The sequence below is a fragment of the Podarcis vaucheri genome (genome assembly GCF_965113315.1).
Source record: "Podarcis vaucheri genome assembly, chromosome: 10".
Taxonomy (NCBI): Eukaryota; Metazoa; Chordata; class Lepidosauria; order Squamata; family Lacertidae; genus Podarcis; species Podarcis vaucheri.
Genome location: NC_138748.1, coordinates 7,671,908 through 7,694,852, shown reverse-complemented (window position 1 = coordinate 7,694,852; position 22,945 = coordinate 7,671,908). Strand labels below are relative to the sequence as shown.

Genomic DNA, 22,945 nt, shown 5'->3' with positions numbered 1-22,945 from the left:
AGCTTACTAAAACTTTACTTCTCTTGGCTGTCGCTAATAATTCCTTATTCCCCCCTCCCCAAACATATATTTTTTGCTTCATTGACAGGTCACTGATACCGGCATTCAGTTTGTGGCTGCAGAATGCCCTTTTCTGCACTATTTGGATATTTCAGGCTGCATGTGTATTACTGACAGAACACTTAAGTGTCTGTGGAAAGGTTGCCTTCAACTTCGAATTCTTAAGATGCTGTACTGCCCAAATATTACCAGGTAAGTTGTTCTTTAGAAGTCTAGTTTTTATTTATTTCACAAGATTTATATACCCCTTGATTGTAATAAAAACCTCAAGGTGGTGTACAAAAAGAATAAAAATTATTAGTAAAAAAAACCCAACCCAGTTAAAAACTACTACAGTGGTGCCCCGCAAGACGAATGCCTCGCAAGACGGAAAACTCGCTAGACGAAAGAGTTTTCCGTTTTGGAGGTGCTTCGCAAAATGAATTTCCTATGGGCTTGCTTCGCAAGACGACAATGTCTTGCGAGTTCCTGCTGGGTTTTTTTCCTCCCCCCCCCCTTTTTCTAAGCCGCTAAGCCGCTTATCAGCTGATCCGATCAGCAGATAAGCCACTAATAGCGCTAATCCGCTAATCCATTAATGAGCTTGCTTCGCAAGACGAAAAAAACGCTAGATGAAGAGAATCACAGAACGGATTATTTTTGTCTTGCGAGGCACCACTGTATTTAAATCATTCAGAGTTAATTAAAATCAATGATAACAGATTGTAAAAACAGATTGTAAAACATGTCAATATTCTACAAGTCTGAATACGCTTCCCTAAACAAACATGTTTTTAGTGTACAGTGAAGGTGTCTGATTCATGTCAACAATCAAGTTGTGGATGAGCTTGGTCTTCTTGTGGACTAATCTGTTTGCAGATCACCACATAAGCTACTGAATAAATGTATACATCATGTACCAAAAGAGTCATCGCAATAGCATTCTTGTTAACAAAATAGTCCCAGTGCTCAACCAGATGGCTTCATCTACCCCAGCTGCAACAAAACATGTTCCTACAGCCACAGCAGGCGCTGTAACTCTCCAGGGGTTTGATTTCACCCCTGAAGGCACACTCTTCCATTGTCTCCCAAGACAGACAGATGTCAACCAACCAAACTTAGGTGCAAACCTATACACACTTTTCTGGGAATTAAGTCCCATCGAACACAATGTCTGACCCCCGACCACTAGGGCTTCATAGACACATCCATCTTATTGGGGGAAAACAAAGCTACATTCTGTGAAGAACTACCTCTAACTAAATCTTATTAAAATGAACGAAGATTGTGCATATGATGTACCTTCTGAGTGCAGCAGGGTTGAAAGGTAAGAACCCACAAGCACCCATTAGCGCTATTTGCTTTCTAAAAGCCAATCACTCAGTTGCAATTTATATGAACAGCATATTGTATAGTCCAGCTTTTACTGTCCTCTCCGGCCAAATTGTTCTTGCCATTATATGCATGTTTTGTTATATTAATCCCACTCCCTCTGGCCGTAAAGCTTGAGTTGCTCAGAGACATGGGGTGAAGGAGAAATGCAAGTCTTTATTTCACTGCCAAAGTCTCAGCTAAAATTGCATCTCCTGGCACACTATTTACCGTACATTTCATGGGGAGCTTCCATCAGGAAAAATAGTAAGTTCCCTTGGAAAGCAAGTAGCATATTTGGAGAGGATTTTTGTTGTTCTGACTATGGTCTGGTGGATGCTTCAGCTGCCCCAGGGCTATTTTCAAAAAAATGCATATATCCATAACAAAACCACACACCTCTTTCCACTTGTGGGCACCCTTCTGTCTCCGGGGGTGGTGCACCAGTGACGACCCTGGGGTGCAAGCCCAGGCAGTGTATAATAACAATAATAAATTATTATTTACATGCCGCCCATCTGACTGGGTTGGCCAGCCACTCTGGGCGGCTTCCAACAAATTAAAACATCAAACATTAATAACTTCCCAAAGCAGGGCTGTCTTCAGATGTCTTCTAAAAGTCAGATAGTTGCTAATTTCCTTGACGTCTGATGGGAGGGTGTTCCATAGTTGTGAGGACATCCCCCCCACCTCAGCCTCGCTGACGTGATCCAAAGGAAAGTGGACCAATAGGTTTGGCACCAGCTTTGCTGCAGGAGTTGCTGGATCTTGCCATTTCGCATCTGTAATACTTAATGATGGTGGTGTTCTTTAAAAACCTGTTATTTATTCTATAGACAACTTCAAGTATGTGTATATGTACAGTGGTGCCCCTCAAGACGAATGCCTTGCAAGACGGAAAACTCGCTAGACAAAAGAGTTTTCCGTTTTGGAGGTGCTTTGCAAGACGACAATGTCTTGCGAGTTCCTGCTGGTTTTTTTTCCTCCCCCCCCCCTTTTTCTAAGCCACTAAGCCGCTTATCAGCTGATCCGATCAGCAGATAAGCCGCTAAAAGCGCTAATCCGCTAATCCTTCAATGGGCTTGCTTCGCAAGACGAAAAAACCGCTAGACGAAGAGAATCACAGAACGGATTCTTTTCGTCTTGCGAGGCACCACTGTAATGGTTTCATTATTTTTTGCTGACCTCTTCAAGAAGCATACCACCTGGAAGTTGTGTTATAAATATTAGTGTATGTTAAATTGTATTCATTGAATCAGTGCCAAGTTGTTTGGCCCTCCGAACCTATACAATTTTTCTAAGTTATTGCTGCTATCCTAGTCACTATGAACAATTACAGTGTTTGTGAATAATCTATGACACAGTCCTGAAAGTCGGTTAGAAGCTCAGACACACAGCTGGTTTTAGGGTCCTCTAGTTTTTTGCTATATTATTTATGTTTTACACAAGAGATTCCTTCAGAGGAAAGACTTATACAGTGGTACTTCGGGTTACATACGCTTCAGGTTACAGACTCCACTAACCCAGAAATAATGCTTCAGGTTAAGAACTTTGCTTCAGGATGAGAACAGAAATCGTGCTCTGGCGGTGCGGCGGCAGCAGGAGGCCCCATTAGCTAAAGTAGTGCTTCAGGTTAAGAACAGTTTCAGGTTAAGAATGGACCTCTGGAACGAATTAAGTACTTAACCTGAGGTATCACTGTATGTACATTAATAGTGTCTATCTATTTCAGACAAGCAGTTTCAAAATTTGCACCAAGGCTCCAGAAATACGAATACAACGATGAAGAACCTCCTCAGTGGTTTGGTTATGATACCAAGGATGTCACACCCATTCCAAAGAAACATAGAAAACCTCGGCCAAGCATAGAACCAAGTATAGAGTCCAGTACACCCTCCATGCTATCTCCTTCAGCAGAAAAAAGTGTGGAATTCAGTCTCCCCCCACAATAGGACCTCCACAGAATACTGGTAATCATATAGGTTTAATAGCCCTAAGCACAAAGAATTGAAATGGAAACTCAATTTTGTTTTGTTTAAGAAGATAATGATACGTTGTCTTAAGATTGTTTTTAGTTTGATAGCTAGTACAAGTCATCCTAGAAAACATTGTTACTGTCTTTCCTAATTAGTTCAGTCAAATGTTATTTTGTTCAGTTCTTCTTTGAACACCAGTCAACAAAGAGCTTAGTTTTCTCTACAAATAATTAACATACAGTTTAGCGTACATTTAAGAAAATTAAGTTGGTATTTTTCTGGTTGTTGAAGACAGCATTCTGCTCAGATTTCCCCAGCTGTCACTCAAACTAAGGAGGCCTTAAAAAGAAAAAAGGTGCATTTTAACTATGGAGTATTAAGTGTATCTTGCGTTGAGATAGTTTGTATGCCAATCAGTTTCACCCACACGTTACCTAAAATACACAAGTGAAACACATATTCCTCAAATAATAAACATTTTTATTGTGTACTTATTACATAGGTGTCCTGCCTTTCTTCAATAATGGAACCCAACATGGTAGTATTTCACATTCACTGACTAAAGGCAGAGCTGCTTAGCTGTATCATGTGCCTTATGCCATGCAGCTTTGGAAATGATAGTCTTGCTTCACTCGTTCTGATACTGTAGTTTATGTGATTGTATCGTACAAAGCTTTTTAAAGCTATTTTGAGAGAAGGGGGGGGGGCTACAAAGTGATATATCAGTATTGTTAGTAAATAAATGAGGGAGTCGGTGCATGAGTGCAACACTACTATTGCTTGGGCAACTGAGCTTCCCTTTCCTCCTGTGAGCCACCAAAATCTGCTCTGGAGATTTAGGAAACCCTCACAGCAGATTGGGAGCTGCTTGACTCACCCCCTCCAGATGACCAAGGCCATCCTCGTAGGCTGGCAAACGTGGGCCTTCATTCTTTCTGTCACTTGGGTTACCACTGTGGGTGTGAGTGCACACTGGAGAGATCTGATCTAACACCAACCGTCTGTCCTATGGGTGAGGAGAGGTGGTGATGACTCCCAAGGTCTGCTGGGAACACCTCTGGCCTCCACTGCGTTATTCTGGCTCTACTCAAACCTGCATTGAGTGGAGGCTTTCTTGCGCTGCATCGTCCTCAGTGACTTGCTATCCAATATCCCTATAAAAAGGTGGGGGACCAGTGTGGGGAGAGGCCTTCCTCCACCATGGTGTCAGAAGCAGTGAGGGAGAAAACTGGGGCTAACCCCCTAGAAGAAAGCTGGAGGAAAGCAAAAAACAACAACTCAGGATTAAGCATTTTAATCTTCAGGGTATTTGTTGAAAGCTTGGCTGCTTAAAGTGATCAATAAACAAGTTGGGGGGAAAGGTTGTTTCCATTGATTTCTGAGCATTTGAAGCCAAAGACACCAGAAACACTAAAACATGCCTCAGTGCATATTATATGCAAACAATGGGCAAGATTTACAGTAATCTTTCTGCATTGTTTCTTGATTAAGTAAAGATTATTCACTCCATCATGAGGCCTTCAGTTTCACAGACTGGAACCATGTTTGACTTTTGAGATGAACTGTGCCATTTTCTGTCTCTGCTTTAATATATTTTCCTTGTTTATCCTGTTGATTCATATGGCCTAAATGGACAAAAGAAAAATTATGGTAGTTAATTTCACAAATTGATTCTGGGACCTTTTCCCAAGCAGATTCATTTTTACCTTCATGGAAATTTTTACTGGAATAAATCATGTCCTGCGGCTTGGTTTCTTCCTTGACATCATACCATGACTCATCGCAGCAAAGCCCCAGCAGAATAGATTTGGGGAAGAATAATGTGTCTTTGCATTATGTTGATTTTAAATCAAGCCTACTGATAGCCCATGATTATAGAAACATGTTTTCCCAATGCAAACCCTGTGGGTGCAGAAAGCTAGCTCTTAAATTCAGGTTGTGATTCGACGACCCGATTCCCCGGGGAATAAAGACACGTGGACACAGAATGTAAGGTTAATGGGTAAGGTAAAGGCCACAACTTTATTGATCACAGCATGTGAGAAGGTATTGGCTTAGGCATTGGACCACGGAACATTAGACTCCACCCACTTGTAAAGGGGTGAATCTGAGGAGGGGATAACCACCGGTAGGGGAAGCCTGTTGATGCTAATCCAACTATAGGCTCTCTTCCTGATGTCACCGAGGGTCGTGCCATGGCCCCCCGCCACACGGGCATCGGACAGGATCCACGACCACCGGATTCCTTTAGCGGAATACCCAAAATTGTCGGGGAAGGCGATGGCCACACCTTGCTCCCCGAAACACCAACAACACATTCCAATGCCTAACTGCCAAATACCACGGAAGTTGTGATGGTTGCTACGAGGTAAGCGGAAAAAACCCAAGAGGCTGGGCCAATTTAGCCAATTGGAAAAAACTCCTACCAGGCCCCCTGGTTAAACAGGGTGACCAACCAGAGGTCCATAGCAAAGTCTCAGGAACAGCTAATCTAAAGGGAGTGGAGGGTGGGTGACTCAAAGAAAATGTGTGTGCAATGGTGGGGATGGCTGGCGCGGCTGCGTTTGAGCAGCAAGCCACGCCCCTGCTGAGCTTCCCTATTGGGTGCCCAACCAGGGAGGGGTGTGGTTTTGAGGCAGGGGGCGCCACGCCCCTGCATGACGCGGGAATTGTCTCCTGCTCACAACCCCTCCCCTCCTGGGTGGAGGAAAGGCTTTGTCACAATTCCTAGTTTGGGACTCTGTTGCTGGCCATAAGCTGAGTACAGCTGTAGCAGGCTGAATGAATCACTTTCTTGCCACTCCATGCAAACTAGAATCCATGGATTTCTATGCTTTAATCTTATCTTCCAAGGCTAAACTATGCTCCAAAATCTATTTTCAGCCTCTGGATTTAGAAAACAAAGCAGAACTGTATTCCAGAGGTAACCTGGGTAAGCCTCCAAAAGATGAAAATGAACGAGTAGCTAAGTTGGAAGGATATTATGTGCATAAAACAATTTAGCGCCTTTGTTTGAACTCAAATGATTTATGGGAAAGCATTTAGTTTAGGCATCTGTTCCTTCCCCAAAGAATATTCTGTTGAAATTAGTCATATCTCATAAGTGCAAACTACAGTGGACTGTCCTTGGAGGAAGTAAAAGTTAGCATACCACTCACAGAAAAAATGGCCAAAATTATTACTTAAGTCACAAAATGTACAACTAAAAACAGTATAAGGAGGCCTACTGTATTTGAAGCAATACCGATCTTTTTCCTGATGGGTTTAAGGTTTTCTCTGCCACTATATAAACCAGGTGCCAGTGACAGAGTCTCATAGTGTACAGAACACTTCTCAAACTCACGACTGTTCGTTTTATTTTTACACGTGAAGGTCTATTTCCTCTTTAAAATTCAGCACAATTTATGTACTCAGGACATGGCTCTCTCCATCCAAAACACACGGTAAATGAAAAACGCATAGCTTTCTAGAAAGGCCTTCTTTCAGCTGTGGCCGTTTAGCATCTACACTTGAGTTATTAGATTCTACATGTTTTGGAGTCACTTCAAGAATTTAATCCACAAGTGAAAAGGCAACAGGCTCTGGTGGAGACTGAAACCCTTCTTAAGTGGTAACATATTATTGCCTCCTTTATGTTACATTAATACCACATCATTTTTTATGCTGGGTTCAGAGTTCAGAGCACCATTAATTTGCACTTGGATGCGGAGGAGAGCAAGAAGAAGACAGGAAAGTGCACAGGGACTCTACTGAGCTCCAATGACAATCCCTCTGTGGTGGTGCAGGATCATGCTCCAGGTCAGGAGTAGTGGTAGCCTCCAGATGAGCTGAACTACAACTCCCATGATGCATCTCCATTTGCCGTGCTAGCTGGTGCTGATGGGATCAGGAGTCCAATAACATCTGGAAGGCACCCACACTGGCTAGTCCTACCCCAAGTATATGTAAAGAGATCTAGCGCATGTGAGACCTCTGAAGAAGAAGTTGAGCTACTATTACATACACATCTCAAGTGCTGTTGCCCTTCAAGAGCACTAGAATCCTGGTGATACCAAAACCAACATCTGGACCCCTTACTCAGTCTTTGGAATTACTGTCAGTCATCTATGCTATAAGCACACAGTTGCCATATTTTGTATCTCTGTGTCCCGTAGTGTCAAATTTTGTGCTAGATACGGCACTAAGACTGGCACCAGCCATATAATGGGTGAATATAAATCACCAGCTTATCAAGTGGTTAATGTGTGAAAGTTTGCTTACTTCTTAAATGTGTGCTATCAGGAGTGGCAAAGTGCATCCATACAGACCACTGTGGCCAGATTATTTCTATTCTGATGTTGTTGCTTTACTCCTAGTCACTCGGCTGTTACTGAAGGAAGACCTCTTCCTCAATACACTCAATACACTGTTATTTTGCTTTGTCATTTGGAGAAATAAATGTTCTCACAGTCTTAAAAGTTTATTCAAAGAAGTCTATAAAACATTTTCTGCTTTCTTTGAATTTATTCTCTTTTTCTTAGGAAAAACATTTGCCTGTTTCAAAAAGTGCCTTTAGGTCTTTGATGCCATTAAGCTCTATAATGCTCACACCTCACCTAGCCCCCTCATCTCCAAGGTATGGCTACATTTTCTCAATAATAATTTTTAAAATCCTAAAGCACACTACAGTAATCTGACCAACATGGTACCCTCCTATCACTGTGAGCTGGAACAAGACTCCACACTTTTCTCTCTCTCTATTTCTGCCCAGTGTATTCAAACAGTAAATGACCATCTTAGTATGGAATAAAAATCATGAATGTTATATATTAAAATACCTTATTAAAAGGCCTTATCACCTGATAAACCACCCGGCCTTTAGCATGCATTAGAATTCACACCGCGGTGGGTTGTGTGTGGAAATCTCACCATGCTTTGATCAATACTGATGGCCAAAAAATCCCAGGGTTGGAAAACATTCCCACTGCAATGGGTCTGTGAAATGCCTGAAACAGGTACAGGAGATCATACTATGGGATGTTTACACAGCTAATGGAGTTTAAAGGTCCATTTCTAACACGATTAAAATGTGAGTCATTTTGCAAAACAAACTATTTAACAATATGGCTGCTACATGCTTGCTGGGTTCTGTTGATAGACTGGCTAGACTCTCCATCTTTGAAAATGCCTTGGCTCACCTCCTGTTTTCTTTGGAATATATGAGCAGAGTGCTAAATATAGATGGGGGAATCTATTTTTTTAATTTGCAGTTACTACAGCACTGAGATTTACAGGGGAGCATTAAAAATGTTGTAAATGGCTCCTTTGCTTGTTCTGCCCACTCCAAATGTAGCTGCCAAGCTTGTAATTTACACAACCTGACTCCAGATTAATAAATGGAGTCTAAGATATACAGCATCTTTGCCCCAGATCTTTTGGGGGAAAGAATGCCGCATGCCCTGGCTAGCTTCTTGCAGTTGCGTCTGGGAAGCCTCTTTGCTCAACTGTCCTAAGGGTCTTCTCCTGCGGCTGGTTTATTTTTACGTTTGCTACATTCATTTTCCAAAACAAAGTTTTTCTTTGTTGATATGAAGGCTACAGAATACTTAGCTTCACTTCAGGGCCATCCTTCCAAAACCAAGAGAAGGCAAAGTTGCTCCCTTGCTCTTAACAGGGACATTCCTTCTCAGTGTCACAAAGGGTCGAGATATTTTAATCATCACAACTTGTGCAAATATAATGGGCTTCATGAGAAACACCAGAGGTGGAGAACTCACTCCACGACCCTTTAAATGAAATTGTGAGGGAAATCCCACAGGAGCTTGTGTTAATATGGAAGCAAAATTACTTGGCTGGAAAAACATAATACATATAGAAGTTAAAGGCTGGTGGGAAACAGCTGAGTCATGTAAAAGCCGCTTGACATAAACATGCTTTTTCTTTTATTCAATTAGATAAATATATCAAATGTATTAAGTGATCAACCATCTGATCCAACAAGTTAATAACACAATGAGAATGATTTCAACATTGCCTAAAATATTAAAATGCTCTCCCTATAGACCATTTCATATGCAACTCTAAGTCATAGTTCAGTGCTGTGTAGACAACCCACAGCAAGCCATGGGCTCCCACACTTCCCCATTCCCTTTCACATGCCACAGGAGACTGAAAGCTACCACTTCCAGTTTAACCTGAATGCAGTGAATGCTGGATAGCTTAAACAGTTGTCCATTCAAAGAAAGAGAGATCAATTGTGGTTTATATTCCTGGCTTGCTCACTAAATATAGTGAAGGATGATGAAGAATTAATTAAATTGAATTAAATTAAATTTAAATTAGTTTAGAATCCAGCCGATCCTTGGCTGCTACCCCCATTGTTTCATCTTGTTTCGGGGCCTCCAGTAGTTTCACAGAAGACAACTGTTTCACATAGTTCACAATTTGTAGTATTCCACTGAGTACGGTTCATTGACTCAGTCTCCAGCTGGTGAGCCACTAAAAGTTCTGCAAGTTTTATTTTTACTTCAGTTCTCCTTCCCACATACTGGGATTATCTTGCGTTGTTAAGAAGAGCATGGCTTGCTTCTGGACCAACCAAGCAATAAAATTTGTATTTCGATGAAAAGTTACAAACATGGGTAGGCATTTATTACATCTATTCTAACTTGCAGCAGAGAAAAGCCTGGACGAGAACAACAAAATTAGTTTCAATCTCTTCCATCAACCTAAGTGGCTTCTTAAATAAGAAGGTCTTTGATAGACTAGGATAGAGAGGCAATGATGTAAGAAGAAAACTGGCCAGGTGGACTTCCCTAACATTGATTCTTCATCAGGTATCCTTTCTGACTCTCCTATGTCCTTGTCTGAGCTCAGATCATTGTGTATTGGGCTGTGTCTGTGTATATTTGTGTCATCAAAGGCTGTTTATATTAGAGGAACAAAACACAAGTGCGTAGCTTGGAAGTGCAGTTTGGAGCAGCCTCCTCTGTTATGCTTTGACTGTCCAAGCAAAACTGGAGCCAGCCCTTGGATATATAAAGGCCCTTGATGTGGTGCATGGATATGACGAAGCAAAACCCAAACGAGCGTTCTTGACTCAATGGTAACAAATCACTCTTTCCTGCAGTTTGCCAGGGAACAAGTTATTGGACTGCTAACAAAAGGAAATAACCTATACCAGTAATTTGGAGGGGAAAAAACCAGAGTATCAAAGGGATGTTTGTCCCTAGGACTTGAAAACTGTACTGAAGGTGCATATAATATTATTTGATTGTGTTTGACTGAAAATAACAGGTTTATAAAAGTAAATCAACCTTCCATATCTCCCATGTATTCTTTGCCTATAGCAAGCAAGGCAAACTTTGGATTTATGCTAGCATTCCTTCTGTTTCTAAAGTGCTACATCAGCAAAGGGTATTGAGAAGCACAGTAATTACATCTGGCAAGTCTAAACCAGAACTTATCTATTCTTTCCTTCTTCCCGGCAGAAAAAAATCAATCACCCCCAAGATACACATCATTTGAGCCATTCTCCAAGGAGCCGCTTATTTGTGAAGCAAGCTCTTAGTTCAGAAGACTAAAATAGAGACAATGTGCAGCTCTCTGTGAGAATTTTCCATTTAGCAAAGTAGGGTAGCTCTCCCTCCCCACTGAATCTCATGATGTTTTGTGCAGTTCAAGCATGAATTTATGCTCTCTGTACTTAGAACTGTCCATCACAGTCCCGGTGCAGATATCCCATGACTAAAAGCTCTAGAGTGGACAACAAGATTGCTTCTCCTCACCACAGCCCTCCTCCTAAGCTATCCCCACTTAAGCACTGCCTAGGCACTGGCGTTAACTACAGTTTAGGCTGAAAATGATGGGGAGAAATCTGGTACAAACATAATTTGCACCCATGGAAAGGGTTGCAAACCTGACTGCATGCACTTAATTAACAGTAATTCGATTCATACCTAAAAGCAAAGTTTTATGGGGAGAGCGTCTACAAGACTAGACTCACCTGTAACTGTTATGCGGTCCTCCCTGAAGGCATTCTGAGTCTCCTGTAACCGGATCTCTGGACTCACCTCAACCTTGCTCCCAGATAACTGCAGATAAGCTTGAAGAGTTGCAGGTACCTTGACAGTAATGGAGCCTATTATACACAAGAACAAAAGGATTTGTGTTAAGACAGTTCAAGTTGACAGGCATAAGCCACTTTGGGTCAGAGAACCCCCCCCCCCACACACACAAAAAATTAAACAGAGTTCCATGAGAAATGTGGGCTTGCTGTTTTTACCCAGCAAAAGGAAAGCAATATGGCAGCTCCAGATCTTTTGGACTCCAGAGCCCATCTTCCCCAGCCAGTATAGCCAATGGTCAGGGACGATGGGAGCTGGAGTCCACAACATCTGGAGGGCGGAACTGGATGCCCCTGTTCCACAGCAATGTGCTGGCTGCTTTCGTCAACATATTGGCATGCAGCCTTTCCATAGTTAAAACCATGCTCAAGCTTACAACATGAAAATCTTTATGTAATTACCAAAAAAACGAAAGTAGTCATAAACAAGAAATAAAACACATCAAAAACTACACGAACAATCTGAACCATTTCCACCCAAATCATTACATCTAAAAATTAAAGGTGCAAATAATTAATAGCAACAATAGCAACAAGACCCCCTAAGCAACCCCCAGCCCAAGAGTCTGTTCAACATCCTCAGCTTTCGTAGCTGGAGTCAGTCATGGCTTCTCCCTCCCAGGCCAGGTGGGAAAAGGCCTGAAAGCCAGGGAGCAGGTCCCCCAGGACTCACAGCCAAGATGCTGCCTCAGCTTTTGTAGCTGGAGTCAGGCAAGCAAGCGGGCAGAGCTCCACTCTCCTAGGCCAGGTGGAAAGTGGCTACTAAAGCAGGGATCAGATCTTCCAGGACTCGCAGCCCATATTGGACAACAAATCTTGACTGTATACTGTTTGTGTGTGTGAAGTCTGGATGTTGCAGTGAACACCTAAGAAATTATTAGGATGATGATCCTCATGCCACCTCTGCTTTTTCTTGTTGGAAAGGGTTACTCTCTTCATACTTTATCGGGAAGCCCTGATTGAGCTCTACAGTTTGAGAGGGAGGTTAGCTTCATTTCTGCCATAGTAATTTAAGTGACTCACTCAGCACAAATGTAAGAAAGAACGAGAGGGAGCAGAAATCATATTTTCCACAGAGTTGAAGTGCAAATTTCGAGAACTTTGCATATTGGTCATTTACACATAATGCTACCTTTCATTTGGACCCAAATCCCATTGAAATCAGAATAACTTGCTGTTGAGTAAAAGTGCTTCAGCTGTAAAAGCTTCACATACAAAATTACTATTTACTAACCTTCCTGAGATTTCAGATCCACTTCCCCCTTTTGATTGATAATGTAAACATCTATCTCCCCATGATGTGTAGAAGCTTTCAGGAATCCTTCGGAGGAATCTGAAGAACAAAAGAATGAAAATATTTTGAGCCGTGTGGGTTCCAGTGAAATAGTATGTATATTTTGTGAGTCCCATATTAAAAGGCTGTTTCTGAAATGTTTGCTCCTAGGGCGAAAGCAGTGCCGTGGAGTTTTTGTGGGGGAAGAGAGAAGAAGGGACACAATGTTCTCTCTATATTTAAACTTTAATAGATAGTTTGAGACTCACTGAACATCTACATAGAAAGAACATCTGCAGTTGTTCAGAGATGGTAACATAGCTTAGTTCTTCTCAAAATGTTCATGATAACCACGTAGATATTTTTCACCAGACATTTTCATTTTTCCTCCTCTAGGAAAACAGGAAGAAGGGTTCACCAAAAGCAAAATGATGTATGGATGATTCTAAAAGGAGCATGTTTTCAAAGGGTACAAAGATAACAAATCTAACATTGTTTTCTAAACTGTCTCTGCATGCTATCCAGGCTTTTGATGAATGTTTCCCCCTACATACATACACTGAAAGAAAAGCTTGCATTTAAAAGTTGTTCAAAAGCTAATTTGCACAAACTCTAGAGAACAAAAGTTGCTTGTTATTTTTTGTAAAAAAATTCTAAACCCCCACACTATGATATTAAGAGAGTTTCAGAATACATCTGAAGCTGAACCCAGAAGCTAAACAACAGGAAATGCTCTAAAAATCTTTGCAGATTATGGCTGAATTGCCAGTATTTTCCCCCAACATGTACTTATTTTATCAAAAGGATTTATTAACAAGGAACAGAAAAAGTCATCGTGGTTTGAAAGCTAAATCTCAGAGATAACCAGGCACCTAGACAAAAAAAGAGCTATTTGAAAGAGTTTTTTAACTAGTGGAAACCAAAAGCTTGATTTAGGTTTGTTCCTCAGGTTTCCAGGGTTTGTCCTGTAGCAATGATAAATGCATTTAACTTGTTCATACTTTTTCTTTTAACAAAGCTCTTGGGCCATGTATGTGACAGATCACCCCTCTCGGAAAAAGAGCAAGAATGTGCTATTATAGCCTGTGTTTGCTACACACACATCAATGTGGACCCCATCCAGGTGCACATGGAGGAAACTGATCCAAGCGGAGTTTAGGCCCAGTTTTGGGCACAGAAACTGCCCTGGTTGCCTCTGGAGAGAGACATGGGCAATGTGTCCCTGCTAATCCTTCTTGACCTCTCAGTGGTTTGAGATACCATCGGCCATGATATCCTTCTGGAGCGGCTATCCAAGTTGGGAGTGGGCTTCTGATCCTACTTGGATAGTCATTTCCAGGGTGATGCTTGGGGTTCCTCAGGGTTCAATGTTATCCCCCATGCTGCTTAACATCTACTTGAAACCACTGAGTGGGGTCATCCAGAGTTTTGGAGTGCGCTGTTATCAGCCATATGCTGATGGGACACAGCTCTATTTCTCCTTTACATCTGCAGGTATGGCGGTTGGCAATTGTGCCAGACCATTGTCTTGCCTCCGTAATGGACTGGATGAGAGCCAACAAACTGAAGCTCAACCCAGATAAAACAGGCGCTGTTAGTGGGGAGCTTGCTTGAACAGATGGATGGGAGGTGGCCTGCTCTTGATGGGGTAACACTCCCTCTGAAGGAGCAGGTATGCAGCTTGGGGGCTACTCCTGGATCCATTGCTGTCACTTGAGCCTCAGGTGGCTTTGGTGGTGCAGAATGCCTTCCACCAGCTTCAGCTACTGTTGTCTATGCTCTGGCAACCTCTAGGCTAGATTACTGCAACATGTTATATGTGGGGCTGCTTCTGAATATGGTTCAGAAACTTAGTGGCCAGGCTGCTCACTGAGGCAAGATGGTTTGAACATGTAGCACCAATCCTGGCTCAACTGCACTGGCTGCTAAGCAGTTCCTGGGCCCAATTCGAAGGGCTGGCTGTAAAGCTTTAAATGGCTTTACATACCTCAAGGACTGCCTTTCCCTATATGAACTGAGCCAGACCCTGTGATCACCATTTGAGGCCTTTCTTTGCGTGCCGCCTGCATAAAGGGAGATATATAAATTGAATCAACACCACCACCACTGTGCCCCCCCCCCCGTGACCACTTTTGTCATGATAATCTCTCATCATGTCTATCACTTGATCTTTGAGAAAAATTTGTTCCTGGAATTAGGCTTCAAAGCTCGCTGCACCAAACATTCCATTTTTTATTCCCGACCAACTTTTGCGGCAATCATTTCTTCAGAAAATGCTGCCACTGTAGAAGCCGGCAATGGATGTTTGGACTGTATGCACTGCATCAGCCATTTCAGAGTAGGATCCTGGCCTTGTATGTCCACTGTCATGAAGTACCCCTAAAATCCAGCTTTTGCTAGAATTACAGGAACCTGCACCTAAGAAGGGAAGTTCTGTTTTGACCTGCAGAGGCAGGTAAGGTACTCAGGTAAGGTACCTTACTCAGGTAAGGTATGTTCAAGCAAACAGAGTTTCATAATCCACTAATTGCCACCTCTTTTCACTGTAAATCTTTGCCATGTCAAAAGTAAACAAAAGAGCATCAGACTCCTTCTGGAAGCATTAAGCCAACATGCAATCACCCAACGTGTCACTCCTTGCTTCTTCCCTAAATGGCTAATGAAGACATTACAGGAGGCAGAGATGCGGTAGGCTGCTGAAGAATCCAGGGAGTCTCTCCCTCCTGCTGCGACCAGCTCCCCTCCCCCTGGTCTCCCAGAACACGCAGAGAAATGAAGAGGGAGGAACAACAAGAGGCAAAATGATGAAGCCTCAGGGTACTGGGGAAGGAGAGCGGTGGGAAGGCAGGGACCTCCAGTCCTTGCAACTGCCTTGTTGGCAGAGTTGCTGGGATCACTATGACTGAGCTGTTTTGTTCTTTGAATGGCAGTTAACTTCACTGCCATTGGGTGCTTGATTGTTTTATTGTTGACTCCAGCTCCTGACACCATGCAAACTCCCTTCCACCTCTGATATCTTGCCCTTTTCTCTCTAAAGCAAGTGGTCCAAGCCTCCTTGTTTTACCACCTTCACCCCTTCAGCCAACACTTGTCACTCTCTCATTGCCCTGCCCAGTTTTACTGCATCCTAGGTCTTCCATGTGTTTTCAGGCTTGCTTTAGAACCGCAAGCTCAGATAATTAGTTTTAACTTGCTTATTCACTGTAAGCTCTTTTGGCTTAAGTTACAAGAGATTCCGACCAAACAGCAGGAAGAACTTTCTGAAAGTAAGAGCTGTTCAAGAATGGAACAGACTTCCTTGGAGTAGTGGACTCTCCTTCCTTGGAGGTTTCTAAGCAGAGGTTGGATGGTCATCTGTCATGGATGCTTTAGGTGAGATTCTTGCATTGAAAGAGTTTGAACTAGATGTCCCTTGAGGTCCCTTCCAACTCCACAATTCTATGAAACTTAGCCTGTTGTTAGTGTACAGTTTAGGAAGGTCTGTGTCAATTCACATCTCTTCACATATATTCAATATGTATGCTAATTCCCTTTTGATATATTAGAATTACCTTTGAGGTCATAGTTTACTCTTGGAGGGTGCTCAGCTCTCAGTGTCAAAAGATCCTATAAAAGTGTCAGGGTTCCATGTAGAACTGCAGCCTTGAATGCAAGCTGCACCATTCAGAAAGGCACTCTGTTCTTAACTGATGCACTGGAAGTTGCTCACACAATTTCATGCGCTTTCCATTCCAGGGGTACATGACAACACAGTTGGATAATATGCCAAGGAATGTGAATGAAATAAGGGAACACAATCTCTTCCTGAGAAGAAAAGCAGAGCTGCCAGCTCAGGTCATTTGAAAAAGTGACAGCATCTTTTTGGCTTTGAAAAATGGTAAACAACCAGTGATGAGAAGACAGCTTCAAACGTGGCCTTGTCCCACCCAGCCCAAAAGGAGTTTTGATACGTCAGCCTGTGAGAGAGACTGGAACGCAGCCACTCTGGTTCATCGGTTGAAAAAAACAGAAGGATTTGGGGTTGGGGGTTTTTAGTCAGTATCTGTAGAAAACATAGAAGGAGCTTAAATGGAGTAGCCAGATTACTGAAGGTGGCTGTTGCTGTGCAAAACTTTGAAATACGCTCAGGCCATGATAAATGATGAATTAAGTCAGAAAATGACTGCGTTCCCAGTCTTTAGATTAATAGGGCGTCTCCCATCTGGAATGCTGTGGGGAGCGTTTCCTAAAGCTGTCCAACTACATTTCCAGGACAGGAATTTAAATTAGAATACATTTATAAAGTCAGCATTTGGGATGTGGAGCTTCTTACAGGTGTTATAAGAATCCGGAACGAAAGAGGGACGGGAAATATGCTTTCTTCGTTTCCTTTCCTTGTCCTGTCCCAGAGATTCATTGTGGACACAGAGGATCCAATATATACGAAAGATCAGATACTATCAACCCAGTCCTGGGACAATGCATGTGGAAGTTTTACATCCACAGTTTCAGCCACACTGCAGTCCAAACCTGCCTCATGTGGGCTGCAGCCTCTCACCAGCTGCCACAGTGATGCTCGTATCACATTGTTGGCGCAAGCCTTTCCCACCCACCTGTTGAACATGCAGGTGTGGAGCTTGACAGCCATATCCCCACCAGTGGAGCCTAACAAAAGGCCCCGAAACAGGGCACTCTGAGCTGGCCTGGGATCAGCTAGATTCCAAGCTGCTCTCACTGCTGGTGTCAGCCAGCAGAAGCCCTGATCCAGGCCCAACGGCTACAGAAGCCTAAAGAAGGCACAGGGATCAGGCCCAATCTTCTCTCTTCCCCCCTTCTGCTTCTAGGCTAGGGATGCACTTACAACTCCACACCTCTGCAAAGCCTCAGGATTGCTCTGCTACATGGGGAGTGAATGCGTTGTTCCTCTCCCCAATCCAACAGTTAGGGCTGCACACATGGAGCTGTTAATTTTTCAAAAACAAAGATCTAACATTATTTTGACCCCCAAAGAGGAATGGCCCTCTTCTTTCCTGTTGAAGAGCCGGGTAGGATTTAAGTGCCTTTTGTAAAAAAAAAAAAAAAAAAAAAAGAGCTCTGAAAATGCGGCCTCAGCTTCAGCACCTGCTCCATGTTGGAGGGGATATATACTATGTTTGCATGTCAACCTTGAAACTATAGGTGCAAATAGAGGACACTGGGCACAATCTAGCCAAAAGGTTAGTTAATTCCCATTGGAATCAAAAGAACTTAATCATCTTCCTGGTTCCATTCCTTTCCATGACTAATGTGGGGGAGGGAGACAGTGCTCCTGAAGGTAGGAGCCTATCAATTAATGAAGATGATCATCCAAATGTCATAGACCAAATGGAGAAAACAGCACACGGACCTAGTGGTGGGAGGAAAAAATCCTTAAATAAGAGACACGGGGGAATGATTAATGGACTTCAATGTCTGTACACTAATGCGCAAAGCATGGGAAATAAACAAGATGAGCTTGAGCTCTTGGTACAGCAAACTAAATATGACATAATAGGCATCACTGAAACCTGGTGGGATAAGTCCCACGATTGGAATGTAATAATGGGGGGATACAATCTATTTCAGAGAAACAGACCAGACAAAAAAGGAGGAGGAGTGGCGTTATATGTCAGGGATGTGTATACCTGTGAAGAGATCCAAGATTTAGCTCCTCAAAGCCAAAGTGAGAGCATTTGGGTCAAAATTAAGGGAGAGAAGAATAACAGAGACCTCATTGTGGGAGTTTACTATAGATCCCCAAGCCAAACGGAGGACATAGATGATGCCTTCCTGGAACAGATGGCCAAGCATGCAAAAGGAAGGGAGATAGTAGTAATGGGGGACTTCAATTACCCGGATATTTGTTGGACGTCAAACTCAGCCAAGAGCATAAGGTCAAACAGATTCCTCACTGGCCTTGCAGACAACTTCATTGTCCAGAAAGTGGGAGAAGCAACAAGAGGAACAGCCATTTTAGATCTGGTCCTAACCAATGTTGATGACCTGGTTAGTGGGGTAGAAGTGGAAGGATCATTAGGCGCGAGTGATCATGCTCTTCTGAAGTTTACTATACAGCGGAAAGGAGCAGCCAAGCTTACTAGGACTCAATTTCTTGACTTTAAGAAAGCCGACTTCATAAAACTTAGGGAAGTGCTGGGTGAGATCCCATGGACAACAATACTAAAAGGAAAGGGAGTTCATGATGGCTGGGAGTTTGTTAAGAGGGAGATACTAAAAGCACAACGTCAGGCAATACCAATGAGACGGAAACATGGAAGGTGCCTAAAGAAGCCAGGGTGGCTATCTAAAGAACTTTTAACTGAATTAAGATTAAAAAAGGATGTGTACAAAAAATGGAAAAGGGGGGAAACCACCAAAGAGGAATTCAAACAAATAGCCAGCACATGTAGACACAAAGTCAGAAAAGCTAAAGCACAGAATGAACTCAGGCTTGCTAGAGAGGTTAAAAGCAACAAAAAAGGCTTTTATGGGTATGTTCGTAGCAAAAGGAAGAACAAAGAAACTGTGGGGTCACTCAGAGGAGAAGATGGTGAAATGCAAACAGGGGACACAGAAAGGGCTGAACTACTCAATGCCTTCTTTGCCTCAGTCTTCTCCGATAAAGAAAACAATGCCCGACCTGAAGAATTTGGAGCAAATGATTCAGCAAAGGAAACACAGCCCAGAATAACTAAGGAGATAGTACAAGAATATTTGGCTAGTTTAGATGTATTCAAGTCTCCAGGGCCAGATGAACTGCATCCAAGAGTATTAAAAGAACTGGCAGATGTGATCTCAGAACCACTGGCAGTCATCTTTGAGAATTCCTGGAGAACAGGCAAAGTCCCGGCAGACTGGAGGAGGGCAAATGTTGTCCCTATTTTCAAAAAGGGGAAAAGAGAGGACCCAAATAATTACCGCCCAGTCAGTCTGACATCAATAGCAGGGAAGATTCTGGAGCAGATCATTAAGCAAACAGTCTGTGAGCACCTAGAAAGGAATGCTGTGATCACCAATAGTCAGCATGGATTTCTGAAAAATAAGTCATGTCAGACTAACCTGATCTCGTTTTTTGACAGAATTACAAGCCTGGTAGATGAAGGGAACGCAGTGGATGTAGCCTACCTTGATTTCAGCAAGGCATTTGACAAGGTGCCCCATGATATTCTTGTAAAGAAGCTGGTAAAATGCGGTCTTGACTATGCTACCACTCAGTGGATTTGTAACTGGCTGACTAACCAAACCCAAAGGGTGCTCATCAATGGTTCCTCTTCATCCTGGAGAAGAGTGACTAGTGGGGTGCCACAGGGTTCTGTCTTGGGCCCGGTCTTATTCAACATCTTTATCAACGACTTGGATGATGGACTCAAGGGCATCCTGATCAAATTTGCAGATGACACCAAACTGGGAGGGGTGGCTAACACCACAGAGGACAGGAGCACACTTCAAAACGACCTTGACAGATTAGAGAACTGGGCAAAAACAAACAAGATGAATTTTAACAGGGAGAAATGTAAAGTATTGCACTTGGGCAAAAAAAAAAAAAAAAAAAAAATGAGAGGCACAAATACAAGATGGGTGACACCTGGCTTGAGAGCAGTACATGTGAAAAGAATCTAGGAGTCTTGGTTGACCACAAACTTGACATGAGCCAACAGTGTGACGCGGCAGCTAAAAAAGCCAATGCAATTCTGGGCTGCATCAATAGGAGTATAGCATCTAGATCAAGGGAAGTAATAGTGCCACTGTATTCTGCTCTGGTCAGACCACACCTGGAGTACTGTGTCCAGTTCTGGGCACCACAATTCAAGAAGGACACTGACAAACTGGAACGTGTCCAGAGGAGGGCAACCAAAATGGTCAAAGGCCTGGAAACGATGCCTTATGAGGAACGGCTAAGGGAGCTGGGCATGTTTAGCCTGGAGAAGAGGAGGTTAAGGGGTGATATGATAGCCATGTTCAAATATATAAAAGGATGTCACATAGAGGAGGGAGAAAGGTTGTTTTCTGCTGCTCCGGAGAAGCGGACACGGAGCAATGGATCCAAACTACAAGAAAGAAGATTCCACCTAAACATTAGGAAGAACTTCCTGACAGTAACAGCTGTTCGACAGTGGAATTTGCTGCCAAGGAGTGTGGTGGAGTCTCCTACTTTGGAGGTCTTTAAGCAGAGGCTTGACAACCATATGTCAGGAGTGCTCTGATGGTGTTTCCTGCTTGGCAGGGGGTTGGACTCGATGGCCCTTGTGGTCTCTTCCAACTCTATGATTCTATGATTCTATGATTCTATGATTCTAACTTGCAACCAAGCTTAGCTGCATTGCATTGATTGTGAATAAAATGAGACGAGCTTAAATTCAACCGTTTTTAGGGCGGCCCTCTAGGGAAGGCAGAGAGCAAAACTAAAAGGTGCAGATGGCTGTGATAAACGATGTGGTGTTCCTGAGATATTTCAGCAAACTTGGTTTTTACAAGCACAGAAGATGTGGAAGGGACAGTTTTGATAGATTTGCTTCAGTTTATGAAAGACAGATTTCTGGGGCTAAACACACAACTGATGCAAAGCCCATTTTTGTTCAGCTTTCTAAGTTGTAACAAAGGAAGCTAAGGTTTATGGAGAAAAGGGGGAAATAATTTGCAGACCACTTGCAGCAGTTGTTTTTGGATTTTTAATCACAGCAGCCTTTAAAATGAATTAAATTTAAGTTGGGAAGGAAGCTTAGAGTTCTCTGATCAAGAGCTATTTAGGGTTTGATATGCTAAGGAGAGAGACCAATGTATGAGTTGGGCACTCAGAATAATGAGAAAGAGGACTCCTTTCCCAATCATAAATAGAAGGATTCCAGTTGATCTGTTTCTTCCAGCTTCCCTGTTTCCACTGGTGAGACACATCAGATGCAGCAGTCATCGAATTAAGAGGAAATCAAGTGTAGCAAATCAGTTTAATATGGCCAGAGTTTCTCAGCATGATCTTGCAAACCTTTGGCGAGAGCAGGGCTTTTGTTTTTTGTTTTAACAGCCACAGCTGTTGAACTGATTTAGATGCTGGCCAGGAGGCGGGGACAACAATGCTGGTAACTGGGCACATTAGTGGTCAGAAACAGCACTGGGACTTACTGAATCACACTGTGAGGTTATAAAGATATGAGTTCCAGGCTCTAGGAATCTGAAATGCTGTTGCTGCTCTTGAGAACTGGGCTATAACTGTTTCATGTTTCCAATAACTCTTGCCGCCCCCAGCCCATGTGGCCCCTCACTTCTACCTGTGGGCAAGAGCAGGGTTGCAAAAGAGTCTCAAGGAAGTGAGCCATGCTGGAAATTGCAGCTGGAGTATGCTAATAAGAAGGTCCCACCTCTCTCCCTCTGTGTTTTATTTCTGACTTGCATTGGGATCCAGATGTTCCTCCAAAGAGTTGCATTTTGCCTGCCCCTTTCTCTACTGTTGGGACGCGGGTGGCACTGTGGGTTAAACCACAGAGCCTAGGGCTTGTCGATCAGAAGGTCGGTGGTTCGAATCCCCACGACGGAGTGAGCTCCCGTTGCTCTGTCCCAGCTCCTGCCAACCTAGCAGTTTGAAAGCACATCAAAGTGCAAGTAGATAAATAGGTACCACTCCGGCGGGAAGGTAAACAACGTTTCCATGTGCTGCTCTGGTTTGCCAGAATCAGCTTAGTCATGCTGGCCACATGACCCGGAAGCTGTACGCTGGTTCCCTCAGCCAATAAAGCGAGATGAGTGCCGCAACCCCAAAGTCGGTCACAACTGGACCTAATGGTCAGGGGTCCCTTTACCTTTACCTCTCTACTGCCTGTAAGATCACTAAGAACATCTGCAGAAATTCTACTTATAGTGCTGTACCTTACAAACTGTTACAGAGCGGTGACCATAAAACAGGCATTTCTTGCTCTCACTCCTCTATTATGGGATGCCCTTCCCTCTACAATAAATGGCATTCATCAGCTGCATCAGACATCTTATAAAGACTATCTTTTTGCCCAGGCCTTTCCTGACCGACATGATTGGACTCTGTTTTCTGTCCGTGCAAATTCATCGAATTCCTTTTTTATTTCATAGAATTGTAAAGTTGGAAGGGACCCCCAGAGTCATCTAGTCCAACCCCCTGCCATGCATGAATCTCTTGCCCAGCGTGGGGCCTGAGATTAAGAGTCTTCCCCAGGCTCCATC

At 43.1% G+C, this 22,945-nt stretch overlaps 2 protein-coding genes across 3 annotated transcripts in view; one reads left to right on the top strand and one right to left on the bottom strand.

Annotated features, from left to right (window-relative positions):
• Positions 1-3,578, top strand: part of FBXL13 (F-box and leucine rich repeat protein 13) — a 64,663-nt gene extending 61,085 nt beyond the window's left edge. For both annotated transcript variants that reach the window (XM_082239590.1, XM_082239589.1), the window contains 2 exons: positions 89-252; positions 3,143-3,578. In XM_082239590.1, the coding sequence (XP_082095716.1) occupies positions 89-252; positions 3,143-3,362 (384 nt within the window). In that variant the 3' untranslated portion in view covers positions 3,363-3,578. The remainder of the gene's footprint in view (positions 1-88; positions 253-3,142) is intronic.
• Positions 3,579-4,664: 1,086 nt separating this feature from the next.
• The window catches only part of FAM185A (family with sequence similarity 185 member A), a 40,629-nt gene continuing 22,348 nt past the window's right edge, over positions 4,665-22,945 (bottom strand). Inside the window, exons 7-9 of the mRNA XM_082239828.1 lie at positions 12,725-12,823; positions 11,371-11,505; positions 4,665-5,011 (exon numbers count right to left, since the gene is read on the bottom strand). Of these exons, the coding sequence (XP_082095954.1) occupies positions 4,896-5,011; positions 11,371-11,505; positions 12,725-12,823 (350 nt within the window). The 3' untranslated portion in view covers positions 4,665-4,895. The remainder of the gene's footprint in view (positions 5,012-11,370; positions 11,506-12,724; positions 12,824-22,945) is intronic.